Source organism: Rattus norvegicus, chromosome 4 (genome assembly GCF_036323735.1).
Source record: "Rattus norvegicus strain BN/NHsdMcwi chromosome 4, GRCr8, whole genome shotgun sequence".
In the NCBI taxonomy this organism is placed as follows: Eukaryota; Metazoa; Chordata; class Mammalia; order Rodentia; family Muridae; genus Rattus; species Rattus norvegicus.
The window spans coordinates 89452893-89470907 of NC_086022.1; the positions used below are offsets into that span (position 1 = coordinate 89452893).

The following is an 18015-nucleotide window of genomic DNA, read 5'->3' on the forward strand; positions in this document are numbered from 1 at the left end:
ATCTATGCCCCAAATACAAGGGCACCTACATACGTAAAAGAAACCTTACTAAAGCTCAAAACACACATTGCACCTCACACAATAATAGTGGGAGATTTCAACACCCCACTCTCATCAATGGACAGATCATGGAAACAGAAATTAAACAGTGATGTCGACAGACTAAGAGAAGTCATGAGCCAAATGGACTTAACGGATATTTATAGAACATTCTATCCTAAAGCAAAAGGATATACCTTCTTCTCAGCTCCTCATGGTACTTTCTCCAAAATTGACCATATAATTGGTCAAAAAACGGGCCTCAACAGGTACAGAAAGATAGAAATAATCCCATGCGTGCTATCGGACCACCACGGCCTAAAACTGGTCTTCAATAACAATAAGGGAAGAATGCCCACATATACGTGGAAATTGAACAATGCTCTACTCAATGATAACCTGGTCAAGGAAGAAATAAAGAAAGAAATTAAAAACTTTTTAGAATTTAATGAAAATGAAGATACAACATACTCAAACTTATGGGACACAATGAAAGCTGTGCTAAGAGGAAAACTCATAGCGCTGAGTGCCTGCAGAAAGAAACAGGAAAGAGCATATGTCAGCAGCTTGACAGCACACCTAAAAGCTCTAGAACAAAAAGAAGCAAATACACCCAGGAGGAGTAGAAGGCAGGAAATAATCAAACTCAGAGCTGAAATCAACCAAGTAGAAACAAAAAGGACCATAGAAAGAATCAACAGGACCAAAAGTTGGTTCTTTGAGAAAATCAACAAGATAGATAAACCCTTAGCCAGACTAACGAGAGGACACAGAGAGTGCGTCCAAATTAACAAAATCAGAAATGAAAAGGGAGACATAACTACAGATTCAGAGGAAATTCAAAAAATCATCAGATCTTACTATAAAAACCTATATTCAACAAAATTTGAAAATCTTCAGGAAATGGACTATTTCCTAGACAGATACCAGGTATCAAAGTTAAATCAGGAACAGATAAACCAGTTAAACAACCCCATAACTCCTAAGGAAATAGAAGCAGTCATTAAAGGTCTCCCAACCAAAAAGAGCCCAGGTCCAGATGGGTTTAGTGCAGAATTCTATCAAACCTTCATAGAAGACCTCATACCAATATTATCCAAACTATTCCACAAAATTGAAACAGATGGAGCCCTACCGAATTCCTTCTACGAATCTACAATTACTCTTATACGTAAACCACACAAAGACACAACAAAGAAAGAGAACTTCAGACCAATTTCCCTTATGAATATCGACGCAAAAATACTCAATAAAATTCTGGCAAACCGAATTCAAGAGCACATCAAAACAATCATCCACCATGATCAAGTAGGCTTCATCCCAGGCATGCAGGGATGGTTTAATATACGGAAAACCATCAACGTGATCCATTATATAAACAAACTGAAAGAACAGAACCACATGATCATTTCATTAGATGCTGAGAAAGCATTTGACAAAATTCAACACCCCTTCATGATAAAAGTCCTGGAAAGAATAGGAATTCAAGGCCCATACCTAAACATAGTAAAAGCCATATACAGCAAACCAGTTGCTAACATTAAACTAAATGGAGAGAAACTTGAAGCAATCCCACTAAAATCAGGGACTAGACAAGGCTGCCCACTCTCTCCCTACTTATTCAATATAGTTCTTGAAGTTCTAGCCAGAGCAATCAGACAACAAAAGGAGATCAAAGGGATACAGATCGGAAAAGAAGAGGTCAAAATATCACTATTTGCAGATGATATGATAGTATATTTAAGTGATCCCAAAAGTTCCACCAGAGAACTACTAAAGCTGATAAACAACTTCAGCAAAGTGGCTGGGTATAAAATTAACTCAAATAAATCAGTTGCCTTCCTCTATACAAAAGAGAAACAAGCCGAGAAAGAAATTAGGGAAACGACACCCTTCATAATAGACCCAAATAATATAAAGTACCTCGGTGTGACTTTAACCAAGCAAGTAAAAGATCTGTACAATAAGAACTTCAAGACACTGAGGAAAGAAATTGAAGAAGACCTCAGAAGATGGAAAGATCTCCCATGCTCATGGATTGGCAGGATTAATATAGTAAAAATGGCCATTTTACCAAAAGCAATCTACAGATTCAATGCAATCCCCATCAAAATACCAATCCAATTCTTCAAAGAGTTAGACAGAACAATTTGCAAATTCATCTGGAATAACAAAAAACCCAGGATAGCTAAAGCTATCCTCAACAATAAAAGGACTTCAGGGGGAATCACTATCCCTGAACTCAAGCAGTATTACAGAGCAATAGTGATAAAAACTGCATGGTATTGGTACAGAGACAGACAGATAGACCAATGGAATAGAATTGAAGACCCAGAAATGAACCCACACACCTATGGTCACTTGATTTTTGACAAAGGAGCCAAAACCATCCAATGGAAAAAAGATAGCATTTTCAGCAAATGGTGCTGGTTCAACTGGAGGGCAACATGTAGAAGAATGCAGATCGATCCATGCTTATCACCCTGTACAAAGCTTAAGTCGAAGTGGATCAAGGACCTCCACATCAAACCAGACACACTCAAACTAATAGAAGAAAAACTAGGGAAGCATCTGGAACACATGGGCACTGGAAAAAATTTCCTGAACAAAACACCAATGGCTTATGCTCTAAGATCAAGAATTGACAAATGGGATCTCATAAAACTGCAAAGCTTCTGTAAGGCAAAGGACACTGTGGTTAGGACAAAACGGCAACCAACAGATTGGGAAAAGATCTTTACCAACCCTACAACAGATAGAGGCCTTATATCCAAAATATACAAAGAACTCAAGAAGTTAGACCGCAGGGAAACAAATAACCCTATTAAAAAATGGGGTTCAGAGCTAAACAAAGAATTCACAGCTGAGGAATGCCGAATGGCTGAGAAACACCTAAAGAAATGTTCAACATCTTTAGTCATAAGGGAAATGCAAATCAAAACAACCCTGAGATTTCACCTCACACCAGTGCGATTGGCTAAGATCAAAAACTCAGGTGACAGCAGATGCTGGCGAGGTTGTGGAGAAAGAGGAACACTCCTCCATTGTTGGTGGGATTGCAGACTGGTAAAACCATTCTGGAAATCAGTCTGGAGGTTCCTCAGAAAATTGGACATTGAACTGCCTGAGGATCCAGCTATACCTCTCTTGGGCATATACCCAAAAGATGCCTCAACATATAAAAGAGACACGTGCTCCACTATGTTCATCGCAGCCTTATTTATAATAGCCAGAAGCTGGAAAGAACCCAGATGCCCTTCAACAGAGGAATGGATACAGAAAATGTGGTACATCTACACAATGGAATACTACTCAGCTATCAAAAACAACGAGTTTATGAAATTCGTAGGCAAATGGTTGGAACTGGAAAATATCATCCTGAGTGAACTAACCCAATCACAGAAAGACATACATGGTATGCACTCATTGATAAGTGGCTATTAGCCCAAATGCTTGAATTACCCTAGATCCCTAGAACAAACGAAACTCAAGACGGATGATCAAAATGTGAATGCTTCACTCCTTCTTTAAATGAGGAAAAAGAATACCCTTGGCAGGGAAGGGAGAGGCAAAGATTAAAACAGAGACTGAAGGAACACCCATTCAGAGCCTGTCCCACATTTGGCCCATACATATACAGCCACCCAATTGGACTAGATGGATGAAGCAAAGAAGTGCAGACCGACAGGAGCCGGATGTAGATCGCTCCTGAGAGACACAGCCAGAATACAGCAAATACAGAGGCGAATGCCAGCAGCAAACCACTGAACTGAGAATAGGTCCCCTATTGAAGGAATCAGAGAAAGAACTGGAAGAGCTTGAAGGGGCTCGAGACCCCAAAAGTACAACAATGCCAAGCAACCAGAGCTTCCAGGGACTAAGCCACTACCTAAAGACTATACATGGACTGACCCTGGACTCTGACCCCATAGGTAGCAATGAATATCCTAGTAAGAGCACCAGTGGAAGGGGAAGCCCTGGGTCCTGCTAAGACTGAACCCCCAGTGAACTAGTCTATGGGGGGAGGGCGGCAATGGTGGGAGGGTTGGGAGGGGAACACCCATAAGGAAGGGGAGGGGGGAGGGGGATGTTTGCCCGGATACCGGGAAAGGGAATAACACTCGAAATGTATATAAGAAATACTCAAGTTAATAAAAAAAAAAAAAAAAAAAAAAAAGGTCAACAAAAAAAAAAAAAAAGAATGCAAATTGACCCATTCTTATCGCCCTGTACAAAACTTAAGTTCAAGTGGATCAAGGGCCTCCACATAAATCCAGATACACTGAACTAATAAAAGAGAAAGTGGGGAAGAGCCTCATATACATAGGCACAGGGGAAAACTTCCTGAACAGAACACCAATGGCTCATGCTCTAAGATCAAGAATCAACAAATGGGACCTCATAAAATTGCAAAGCTTCTTTAAGGCAAAGGACATTGTTAATGGGACAAAACAGAAACCAACAGATTGAGAAAAGGTCTTTACCAATCCTACATCTGATAGAGGGCTAATATCTACTATATACAAAGAACTCAAGAAGTTAGAGAATCAAATAATTCTATTTAAAAATTGGGTGAAGAGCTAAACAAAGAATTCTCAACTGAGGAATACTGAATGGCTGAGAAGCACCTAAAGAAATGTTCAACATACTTAGTCATCAGGGAAATGCAAATCAGAATATCCCTGAAATACCACCTTCCCACCGGTCAGAATGGCTAAGATCAAAAACTCAGGTGACAACATATGCTCATCAGGATGTGGAGAAAGAGGAACACTCCTCCATTGTTGGTGGAATTGCAAGCTAGTACAACCATTCTGGAAATCACTCTGGCATTTCCTCAGAAAATTGGACATGAACATAGTACTACCCGAGGACTCAGCTATACCCCCCTCAGCATATACCCAAAATATGCTCCAACATATAACAAGGACACATGCTCCACTATGTTCATAGCAGCCTTATTTATAATAGCCAGAAACTGGAAAGAACCCAGATGCCCTTCAACAGAGGAATGGATACAGAAGATGTGGTACATCTACACAATGGAGTACTGATCAGCTATCAAAAACAGTGACATCATGAAATTCATAGGCAAATGGGTGGAACTAGAAAACATCATCCTGAGTGACGTAACCCAGTCACAAGAAACACACAAGGTAAGCACTCACTGATAAGTAGATATTAGCCCAAAAGCATGGAATACCTATGAAAAAATTCACAGATCATATGAAGCTCAACAAGAAGGAAAACCAAATGCCCATGCTTCATTCCTTCTTAGAAGGGAGAACAAAATGCCCATGAGAGGAAATACAGGGACAAAGAGTGGAGCAGGGACTGAAGAAAACTGGTTTTATATGAAAAATTCAGAGAAGATCATCTTTACCTTTAATGCGTAATTTTGTTATATAAATACCAAATCATTTCTTAGTGTTAAACCATTCTTAAGGAGAAACAGTGAATCAAGAAATCATCACCAACTAAGCTGGCAGAGAAGATTGGTTCTTAGTTTATGACATTGTCCAGGTAGTTGTGGGCAAATGCTTTCGCTGAGTATAGCCAGTGCTTGAGTCTACCCTAGGACATGTGCTAAGCTTTCTTGGGCAGCCTTGATGCTTGCTTGAATATAAGAAGTAAACTGTAGAACCACACACAAAATTAGCATGTTTTTATGCAATATATACTTTGAAATGCACAATGAATCCCACAATCCCCCTGCTCTTCAGGCTTTTTTTTTTTCAAGTGTTTTGCTTAAGTAGCTAATGTCTCAGTGGTATCCTCTGCTCTTTCCATTGTTTTGTATTCTAAGTATTCTAGTCTCTGAATGGATAGTGATATTAAGATGCCAACGGAGCAGAGAAGTGGAAAAGAACAACACACAATTCTGTTTTGATGACTCAAGTCTTGGCTCCATTTGGGGAATGTTACTTGTTTGTCTGGTCAGTGAAGCAGATAATGGAAAGAATTGAATTCTGACCTCTCCCAAATGGTGTCTTTCTTTTTCTGGCTATCTCTATTTGACCAGAATATGGAAATGGAGACGTCAAGGAGCACATTTGACAGTCTTTGACACCTTGGCTTTCTTTGAAGCACTAGCTCTAAGTTTACTGCTGTTCTAATAGCCTTACAATTTAAGAAGGAAGTTGGGGGTAATAATATCAGGGAAGATAGTCAGTCACCTTTTTTTCCCCTCCATCTTTATTAAATTGGGTATTTCTTATTTACATTTCAATTGTTATTCCCTTTCCCGGTTTCCAGGCCAATATACCCCTAACCCCTTCCCCTTCCCTTCTATATGGGTGTTCCCCTCCCCATCCTCCCCCCATTACCACCCTCCCCCAACAATCACATTCACTGGGGGTTCAGTCTTGGCAGGACCAAGGGCTTCCCCTTCCACTGGTGCTCTTACTAGGCTATTCATTGCTACCTATGCACTTGGAGCCCAGGGTCAGTCCATAACTACAAGTTTTCAGATTGTATTCCAATCAGACGCTCCTAATCAGAGAAGCCAATATGAAGTCATGAAGCAGAAGAACAAAATGGTAAGAGATTTAGTCACAACGGGTATAAAAGTATCACTTTTTACATTCCTTTGCTTTATTATGCTAAAGGAGAGCCAAGGGAGAGCAGCACTAACATTTTATATGATCTATTGTTTTTCAGTAAAGACTGAACACAAGCCTAATGTTTCATTAACATTGAGAGGCTTCAGCTCAGATTCTATAGTTACCTCTTACTATGCAAAAAGTCTGATCAATGATGCTCACATATCAAGAACCCAGGATGGAGTCTCTCAAAAACTGTGAAACAGTATTAGTTTCTCATTGCTGGTCATCATATTGGTAGTTTGGTTTACAGCTAGGTATGCATATGAATATCTCTTATGGCACATGTCAAAAATAGACATCCAATCCTATATAAGATTCCAATTTTTTTGTTTAATTTTTTTGAGACAGTGTGTCTTTGTGTAGTCTTAGTTGTCATGGAACTACCTCTATAGATCAGGCTGGCCTCCAATTAAGATTTAGTTTCTTAGCCACCAAGAAACAATATCCGAAGGTCCTACATGTTTCAAATCTATAGTCATGGATATTATTAGAAACAGAATTTAATGATTGTTGGTGAAGATGGAAAAAATTTAAACTCTAATTTGTGCTTATTGGGAATGTAATTTGGTTCTGCTGGTATGCAAAACAGTATGGGAATTCTCAAAAATAACTCAAACAATTCTATATGTAACAGAATTAAAAGCAGGGGTTTGAGCTGGCAATTTGAACACCCATGCTCACAAGCGGTATTGTTTACAATAGTCAAAGACAAAAGTAACTTGAGCCAGTGAGTTAGATCAGCTGGTCAAGGCATTTACTACCAAGCCTGATGACCTGAGTTCACTCCTTGGGACCTGCCTTCAAAAACAACGGACTTCTGACACATGGTACAAAAAGGATGAGCCTTAAGTTTATTATGCTAAGGGAAATGTAACAGTCATAAAAGGATAGATTCTGCATGGCTCTACTTGGGTGAGATGCCTATAGCACTATAAATATAAGGCAAAGGCAGAATGATGGCTACCAAGAGCTAGACTTGCGAGGGAAATGAAGAGAGGTTAATGGTCCATGGGCTAGAATTCAGTCTTGTAAGTTCTGAAGAGTTTCTAGTAATGGATGGCAGTGACAGATGTCCAACAACAGAATATATTATTTAAAAAAATCACTAAACTGTACGTTTAAAATGATGGAAATGGCAAATTTCAACTTATATATCTTATAAAACATCAAAATAATTAAAATAGATTTGACTGTTGAATGCTATGCTACTTGGATCACACACACACACACACACACACACACACACACAGAGAGAGAGAGAGAGAGAGAGAGAGAGAGAGAGAGAGAGAGAGAGCAGCTGAACTCCATAGTGTCCCTTCATCTTAGAAACACTATTCCAGTCAAGAAGAAGGAGGGAAAAAAAGATAATATTTGAAACTCCAAACTGTCCAAACACGCATTTGATTTCTCTCTGGTTAAAAAGTTAAGCATATACTAAATAAACAGCTTGTTTGTTCAACTCAACAGCTTGTAACAAACTTAGTCACAAGTAAAATGTATGGAGTATATACTTCTGTAAATCATTCCTGAATAATAGCTTGTTTGTTTGTTTGTTTTGAAACAGATCTCACTATGTAGCTCTAACTGTCCCGGAACTCAGTGTGTAGACCAGACTGGTCTCGAACTCGCAGATATCAGCTTGCCTTTGCCTCTTGAATGCTGGGATTAAAGGCATGCACCACCATACCTGGCTGATAATAAGGAGTTTTAGAAAAATTATCTTTCAAAGGCAAAAATCAATTACAATCAAAATTTAAAATTAAAGAAATGTAATGAAAACATCACATTATAGCATAAATTATAAGATAAATTGTTTATACCCTGTCCTATAAAAAAAGCTGTCTACAGATGTTTTTTTTTAAAGTTTTCTACATACAAAGATAGGAATAATATGACCTAATTTCTAGATATCTCCCTGTTTGTGCTACAGAAAATCAAACACAGAGCTTTGCCCATTTTCCCTTTGAACAACATATCTAGCCTCAGATAAATTTTTATATAAGATGATATGTCTAAGGCTCCACCAATTAAAAGTGGACAAAATCCTAAAGAATGATCTTGTATCCCAAACAACTAACTGGGAACTAAACCTATCAAATATTCTTCCAGGACGATTAGATGGCAGATAAAACCCTGATCGTGACTTAAGCAAGTCCACACTCGCAGATAGTATTTTAGCTTTGGTTTGAACCATGTTAGGAAACTAGGAAGAACTGGATCCTTGCTAGAAAACAGGTTGAATTTGCAGATCAGGAACAAGCCTGAGAAGCCATACGGCTGGAAACAGCTCAGTACGACTGGCTACAGCTTGGAAGATCCTAAAGCAAACAGCTCAAATTTAGATGAAGCACAGGCCACACAGGCAGTCCAGGAATTTGTGTGGAACTCAAGTGTAAAATCTGTTGGATAGGCACCTGGAGGCTGATGGTGGGTAGGGGTTGAGCAGGAGGGGGTGAGGAAATGAAAGTGATGGCCAAGAGTTTTGGTTCCGGGGGAAATCAGTCCTAGAAGCCCAAAGCCAGGTTTGTAGACAGTGAGAACTCAGACAAATGAAAACATAAACAAGTCAAAGATCCCAGCCAGATCTAACCGGATGGCAGGAGGAAGAATGCAGACAGCAACAGGCAGAGGAGCACGGGAGAACATCAAGGGCAAGTTGCTTTGATGGGAATCTGATCAATGGAGTTGGGGGTTCCTGTTTTTGGATTCCAGCCTAGAATCTGAAAGGGAACAGAGTATGGACGTGCTTGCCAAGAACGTTCCTGTGTAACCTGCACGGGCATGTGTTTGTTTTGCTTCAGCCTTACCAAAGTTTTGCTTTACTTTCTGTTCCCCTAATTGTTTCTGCAGGGCTGGTTAATCCCAAGGGAGCAATCTGCGGAACAATGACACCTATTATCCGAGCTACTGTAACTACAGTAAACTTGACACATGGTCACAGCAGGTGTTGCTCTATGGATATTATTTCCTTTCCCTTCAAAGAAAGACACCTGGCTCTCTGTTGACTTAGGGCAGGCTGAAGAGGGACTGCAGTAGACACTGAACTGTTATCACAGAAGGTATTTACTTAGACCCAGGGTGCTAAGAGTCCTGCTTTATTGCAGAAACATCTGAGGCAGATGAAATGCCCAAGAGAGAAATACAGGGCACAGCCTATGAGGAAAACAGCAAGTCACAGAAGAAGAAATTCTACCTCAGGGTGCTGAAGCAAGGTGAGGAATGTGGGCCCTTTTTGGTCCCTTGCCTCTGCACCCAACCCTCCTCTGTCCAAACCCGGACTCTGAGGCCTCCATTGGTATACAGCAGCCTCCTTCCCGGCCCTTCATCCACACACTTGCTTCACCAGCTGAGCACCAACGACTAGGTACCTATCTGTGTGATCTGCCTATGTGGGTCATCTGCGCCCCTTCCTTGGAGAACAGAGGACTGCTTTGCTCTATCTTCCTTCTGTCCTGATCCGTTTCATTTTCGATGAAGGCTGACCCCTCCCAGACAGCAGCCAGTCAAGTTTTCTGTTCCACTTTACGCTGGTCTTCCAGAACCAATCCAACTAATGACCAGTCGTTCATTTCTAACCACTCTGCCTGGCAGACGGAGCAGCTTGTGCAGTGTACCTATCTCAGCAGGTATGTCTCATCTATTGGTCGGGCCTGCTAAGAAAAACCTAGTGAATTCACACCAGTGACCTAGAGTATGTAGCATTCAGTACTCAAAATTACTATTTTGGAAAGTAGCAGGTTGCAACTACCAATGCACAAAGTACTCCTTTGAATGTAAAGAAAGGAGTATAATTTTTTAACCATCTTAGAAAAACCAGTGAGGAATTTATGAGTCTTGTAATAGCTCTGTTTCAGGGATTGAATCAAAGGATTCCTGCGTAATAAAATGATAGCAAAAATGGGAGTTGCGGATACATGAAAATGTATTGAAAACAGCCAAGCATCTGTCTCTTACTAGACATAACACACACAAAAAAAATGTGCACTTACAAACTGTCTTCAGCAGACAAGTCATATTCCCAGCTAAAAGTACCCAGCAGAGATGAATGACAGTTGGCGCTCACCTTCCTTCCACTCTCCTCCTCCTTAAACTCTTTATGCTACAACAGTAACAAAGTCTACTTCAAACTAGCCATGTAAATAATTATGGGGTAGGTCCGTGTTTCCTCCGTAGTTTCTTTTAGTTTCATATCAAGTGAGAAGTAAAACCAAATTAAAACAAACTCATACCAAACTAATTCTTATATCATTCTTGAGACTATCATATAATGTTACGTAGGAAGAAAAACTTTTGGAATTTTAATTACAGGTTAAATAATTACTATTTTTGCTTCCAGGAAACAACAGCTCCCCTTACTTTCAACTTTCATTATCTGAAAACAGCAGCTGCTCCTGTCTTCCTTCTCTACTGTGAATGCAGTCTTGAAGGAATAGTCATTCTTGAAGATTTATTTGTATTATTTGTGTATTTATGTGTATATATGTGTAATATCGTGGTGTGTGTGTGTGTGTGTGTGTGTGTGTGTGTGTGTGTCCAAGAAGGTGAGGAGAAGGCATCAAACTCTTGGTGAGGGAGCTGCAGGAGGTTGTGAGCCCCTTGGTGTGGAGGATGGGAACTGAACTCAGGTCCTCCCGAAGAGCAGCAAGGGCTTTTCACTGCTGAGCCATCCCTCTGCAGAGTCATTTTTTATTCTAATGTCCTCACATTTTAGTGTTTATGATCCTAATATTGAATAGAGGAAGCAGCCTGCACTAAAGTCCAGGAAATGCACTATGAACTCTCTTTTACTCTCATTTACTTTCTAAAATCGTTTGCTTTAGACTTATCTTTATTTTATATGTGTGGATGTTTTGCCTGCACATATGTATGTTTCTGTCCAGTGCCTAGTGTCCTGGGAAACCAGAAGGAGGTATCTAATGCCTTGGAATTGGAGTGCAGACTATTGGGAACTACCGTGCTGACTCTGGAATCAGACTCAGGCCCTCTGGAAGAACAGCTAGTGCTCGTAACCATTGAGCTACCTCCCCAACCCCTTTATTTTACCTTCAGTCTACCAATCTAGAATTTCTTTTTATAGACAGTATTAAAGAAATATTATAGTCCAGACAATGAGAGAAAAATTCACAGCTTTATACTGTAAACACTAGTATATATCTTTGAAGACGTAAGCCCCCTTTTGCCATTTATTTTAAATGTACTAAACATTAAACATATCATTAAATACTACTTAAAACACAGATTTTTCTCACTCAGAGTTACAAAATTAAGACCGTCAGAGAAAGGCTTTCAGTAGATGGCATAATCCAGTGATTCAGTCCTGTACTCTGTGAAGTTTAGTTTCCCTTATTAGATAGCAATCACTTCTTTGATATTATCACCCATGTTTACATAATGATTCTAGAATCACTAAAGACTCCGGGATGACACCCTATCATGGCCACGGTGACTGTACAGTAGAGATTAAGAGAATGTGCAGATCCAGGATTTAAAAACAAAACAGGAACAACAACAGCAACAACAACGACAATAACAGCAACAACAACAACAACAGACTACCAGGCTATCTCACCCTGAAACCTGCTACACAGTGTATTGAAGGGCTGAACACTGGGGAAAGTAGTCACTTGACTGTACCTGGCATTCTGTGACACATTTCTAAACTACGGGTGGTTAAAATAAAGTCTAATTCTAACTCTGTGATGACTGCAAAAATTACTTTAAGTAAATAAATAATAAGTAAAGAAAAAATATGTTTTATGTGTCCTCATATTTTCTTTAAAATGTAGACTCTAAAATTAAGGCAAGACTAAAAAGGACACGATTTTTAGTTTGTGTGATTGTATGATATTCTATCAGTGGTTCTCAATTTATTGTTTGCAACTCCTTTCTCAGCAATCACCTATATCTTGTATATCAGATATTTGCATTATTCACTAACCACTATATATTCAACAATACATTATATATTATTTATAACAGTAGCAAAATTAGGAAAAAAGTTATGAAGCAGCAACAAAATAATTTTATGGTTGTAGAGGTCGTGAGTTCAAATCCCAGCAACCACATGGTGGCTCACAATCATCTGTAAAGAGATCCGATGCGCTCTTCTCGTGTGTCTGAGGACAGCTACAGTGTACTTATATATAATAAATAAATAAAATCTTTAAAAAAATAATTTTATGGTTGGGGTCACCATGACATGAAGAATTGTATTAAAAAGTTGCAGAAATAGGGACGTTTGGAATCACTGTTCTAGCATATTTTTGAGAACTTTGAGTGGGAGGGCATTTAGGAAAAGAATGCAATAAAGAAGACTTGGTTCTAGATTTTAGTCAGGTGGCTCAAACAGAAAATATAAAACATCCCAAGGACATGGAAGGTGCCCAGTCACCCATGATGCCACCTATCTCCTTTCCTGATTCCGCTAACTTGACCTGTTACTACTAATAATAGTTGTTATTCTGGACTTGTAAATGCTAAAAAACAATCCTGAGCTCCAGAAGCTTGCTGAATATTTAGTTTATTGTTCCACTACTACCCAGAAAATGGTAATAATCCAAGGCTTTGTCAGGGTACTGGGGACTGTACACACACACACACACACACACACACACACACACACACACACACACTCATACACACTCATGATCACTGCATTTGTGTCTATTGTGACAATGCTGATCCCAGGGCCTGTGTTACAAACACATCCTCCAGCTGGCTTTCATGCCTGGCTCGGTTTTTAAATTTAGGTCCCTACTTTAGCATCAGGTGCACTTTTGACGATTAAATTCTGAATTTAAAATAAAAATGTCTCATTTTAGTGTTTCAATTGTATTAAACACCAAAAACAATACCTCAAGCACCACATAAAACCAAATGTGATGGTCTATGCTTGTAATCTTGGAACTCCAGAGATAAAGTAGGAAGATCAAAAGTTCAGGGTTATCTTCAGCTTCAAGGTAAACTGCCAAGCGACCTGGGGCATATAAGGCTGTCTCAAAATAGAAAAGAAAAGAAAGAAAGGAAAACAAAAGAAAGGAAAAGAAAAATGGGCAAATAAACCCAAAGGAATCTTAGCACACTTCTATGTTTTATAGCAGATCAAAATAAAACACAATCAATCAATCAATCAATCAATCAATCATCAATAAATACCTCAGGTAGAAAGGTGATAAAGGTCTTTCATCTTCCTGTGAGCTAAAAGGAAAAACATGTGAATTAATATGATTTTTTACTAATACATCTATATTTTACTAAAACCCTGTTCTACCTGTCACAAATTGTGACATATTATTGCTGATCTTAGAGTCAAGTTAACAAAACACTCTCCCTAGGACCTAGCCAACATCCATAACTTCTTCAAAGAAGCCAGGCCATCAGATGTATTCTCAGATAAGCCTAACACTAAAGTAATTTATATCACACTTCAAGAAGCAGCTTTTTACTGTATTTTCCAACAAGTCTAACTAGATACTCATATTACACACAACCCTTACAAATGATTGCAGACAATTATTTTTGCAAAGTTAATTAAATTTATCCTACTTTGCCAAGTAGGATAAAGGATGAAATACTTCTGTTAAGTGTGGGATACTTCAGGAATGATTTCCTGAAAGTGAAAAGCACATTCCCCCTGAGGCAAAGCTCATGGTGTTTGTTCTTCTGGGGTTGCTCTAAGTATTGAAGGATGGTAAACTATGCCAGGAAGCTTGGTGGGTAGACCGGGTTGAGACCGTGGAAACTTGTGGGTGCACACCTGAGATGAATGCACCTCTCTGCTCCCTGCAAAATTCCTGGCCTGGAACAAGTGCCCCACTTCCCACATAAGCAAATCACATAGACATAGAACGGGGTTCTATGCTATGAAGTACCTAGAGGCTCTGAGGGTTTAGCCAATAAGCTTCCCTTCTCAGACATTCCTTCCAGAAAAAGGTATTTAATTTCAGGTCCACCCCGAGAATTTGGTACTTAAGCATCCATTTTCCAGGCTGAATGGTCAACAAACAGTTTGGAACCAAGGACTGTCTCTTTCACAGGGAGTATGGAGGAGGCCTTCGCCTAAAGAGCTGCTGCCTAAATCCGGGACAAGGCCCCTCTGCGCGCTCCCAGCCATAACCACCGCCAAGTGCCAAGCTAAGAACAATCACTGATGAGCAAAGCTACAGATCACTCCCTCCTCCAACCCCTCACGCCCAGTCCTGGTCTAGGGCCTCCGACTCTCCTCTCAACTTCTTGAGACTCAGTGTGGAGCATGAATGTCCAGGAATTTGGGAGCACCCTGTCCTGGCCTCCTAGAGGACTCGTGGACCCCCAGCATGTCATTCTGGAGCAGCAACTGGGGGCCCAGAAGCCAGGGAATACCAACTGCTTCCTCGCATCTCAGACTGCATTTTTCCACCCTGGAGCGGTATCTTGGTGCTTCCCTGAAGCCCAGCACCCAGCTGGTGGAGGCTTGGGATAAGCTGGGATACAAGCAGTCAAACTCTCCCCATTTTGCCTCCCCAGCAGCCATGCCCAGTGGTGAGGCGGGACTCGGACCCACAGGTATAATTTTCTATGGATAACAGGAGGGGACATAGTTACAACAGTTCCAGTCTCTCAAACAAGATGGAAGTAATAGGAAGTGTAATATGAAGACATTTAATTTTAAATGTAAAATACATGCTAACATTTCCTTTAACATGTTTTTCTTCTAATAAACTACCTTTATAAAAGCACAAAGTGAGTTTCTCTTGCTAACTCAATTTCTTAAGCATAATTCATGATAATGAAAATGTTGGATTCAATTGGCAATAAAACTGGAAGGAAACGAGATCTTCAGTGACATAATCTCACATACACTTCTCTCTCCTTCTCTCTGTCTCCGTGTCTGTCTGTCTCGGTCTCTCTGTCTCTCTGTCTCTCTTTCTGTCTCTTTCTCTCTCCATCTCTTTATGTCTCTGTCTGTCTCTGTCTCTCTGTCTCTCTCTGTCTCTTTCTCTGTCTCTCTCTCACACACACATATACACACAGTCTCTCTCTCTCTCACACACACACACACACAGTGTCTGTCTGCCTTTCTCTCTCTCTCTCTCTCACCACACACACACACACACACACACACACACACACACACACACACACACACACACACGGTCCTCAGAGTTGAAAAATGTTACTTTTTAGCTAGACCTGGGCATATACAATTTGACACACTATTTTGCAATCTCTTATGATTTTTTGGTTTGCAATTTTAATCTTGTTGAGCTCTTCTTTTGCCCATGTTGTCAATAATACCTACTGTTCATAGCATCTTTGTGTTTTATGTGCACATGCATACATACACAGGCATAAATTAGCTATGCTAATTCTTCCCATAGGAGAGGTGATCTATCACTTCATTGCAGACTTATGTGGATGGCTAGGAACAAAGCTGGTACCATTCAGTTGTAACGTTTAAGACATGGAGGTGACCACTTCTGAGAAATATTCAGGTTGACTAGGATGAAGATATCTGAAACAAAAGTTTTATAGTTTTATACTACTTTAAACTAACCTAACATAAGACATTTACATGTTTGATTTCAAAGTATTCCTAGAATATATATGACAAAACAATTGGGCTTGTTTTCTAATCAAGGGCTCTATATCAAAGAGACATTGTGCCAAGAAAGCTACCAGTATAAACCTCAATGATTTCATGTTACAGGAGAGGCGTATTGCCTGGTGTTGTAAAGTGAAGGTTGTAATACTAGCATCAAACAACTTACAGTGAATTGACATGCTTAGCTCATGTTGTACTTTTGTGGGCGTTAAATCAGTCATATTTGTTTGTTTGTTTAACTGCTCAGAGTTTGCAGGCATGTCCAGCCTCTCGGCAATGTGTTATGACACTGTCAGCTACAGAGTTTACGTGCGAACAATGCCTTGGAGTTAAAATATCAATCACAGAAAAACTCAATTCTAAGTAGGTTTATGGTTTAGTTTTGAGCCACATTCATAGCTGTGCTGGGCCATGTTGCCAGATAGGACAGGGCTCTGAACAAAGTTGTCTTCCTGGGCCTTCTACTAATGTTTTTGTAGTTAGGTGAGTGCAGAAGCACTCTTCCTCCTCCTCCTCCTCCTTGTCCTCCTCCTTCTCCTCATCCTCCTCCTCCTCATCCTCCTCCTCCTCATCCTCCTCCTCCTCATCCTCCTTCTCTTCTTCCTCCTCCTTCTCCTGCACAAATACAATGAATTATTTGTTGCCTTTGGATCCTCATAGAGACTCTTGATGCCCTTGCCATCATTTATCCAGAAAAGTAGGCTCAAAGTAAACCCATAACTCATCCAGGCAATGACTAGAGTAGAAGATGGAAACTTGTCAGGGAGGGAAGAGACTCCAAAGCAGCTGTGTGGAAACTGTCCTTGGTGGGGGCTGAGGATGCTAGCTCTTGGCTCCTTGGTGTATTTATCTCTTGGCTGGAAGCTGTTCATGAGAATGTGCCTGGAACTGGGCAGAGGTACCGGACACCTCATGCTGGGCCATCCAGACTGACTAGTTCATTCTCTCTCTATGGTTCAGCCCGGTGTCTACAATTGGATCTTTAAAAATGTCCCCAGAGCTAGCAGCTTGATGGTGTCCCACCCTCAGAGACTCTCCCTGCTTACAGGAACTCTGCATTCACTTTCTCTTAAGTGCCTACTATGAATTTATAAAAACTTCTCTCTAAAACTTACCCTCCATGGTTCTCAAAGTTTATTCTTTGAAGTCTGTAGACAAGAACCTGGAAGCCTCCATCCACTTAGGTGGTCATTCTGATTTCTGGGAGAACCCTGCTGTTCTCAAAGATACCCCAATATTACTGCATTACTAACCGGCCAGGGCTGAGCATAATTTATTTTTATACTTTATTCTGTCTTGGTCCTTAATTGTCTTCTAATTGATTTAATTATCAAAATAGTTTGCCATGAGCCAGGGATGTGGTTTGGATGTTTGAATGTCTGCCTGGAACTGAGATTAAAGGTGTGGGTTGTCAGGCCAGTCCAAGAATGTCTCTTGATGGAAACACAGGTTTAGATCATAACAGAACATTGTTTTAGTCTATGTTGGCACAAAGTAAATTCATCAATGAGGCATGAAGTCAGAAACTACAAACCATAACTCTGTCATTTTGATCAGTTTTAAGTGTTCTAAAAGGAAAAAAAAACACAGAGAAATTAAAATAAGATGAAGTACACTTTATTCTACATTTTATGGATAATTAGTATATATCACAATTGAATGCATGTATGAAAAAACAAAATACAAAAAGAAAATGAGGGTAAATAAATCAAATTGATTAAATAATGGACATTTTTTCCTTTTCATATTTTAGAAGTGCTCTTGCCTGGGGCATAGTTTTATGATTTT

The 18015-nt window shown here is 39.9% G+C and overlaps 1 protein-coding gene across 5 annotated transcripts in view; it reads right to left on the minus strand.

The window, feature by feature from the left end:
* The window catches only part of Fam13a (family with sequence similarity 13, member A), a 99256-nt gene that overhangs the window by 66208 nt on the left and 15033 nt on the right, over positions 1–18015 (minus strand). For 2 of the 5 annotated variants that reach the window (XM_008762964.4, NM_001100862.1), the window contains exon 2: positions 13800–13841. The exons of 2 other annotated variants lie outside the window; for them this stretch is intronic. In XM_008762964.4, coding sequence (XP_008761186.1) covers positions 13800–13841 — 42 coding nt within the window. Of the gene's footprint in view, positions 1–13498; positions 13636–13799; positions 13842–18015 lie in introns of all 5 variants that reach the window. One more of the 5 variants, XM_039107803.2, reaches the window with a different exon arrangement.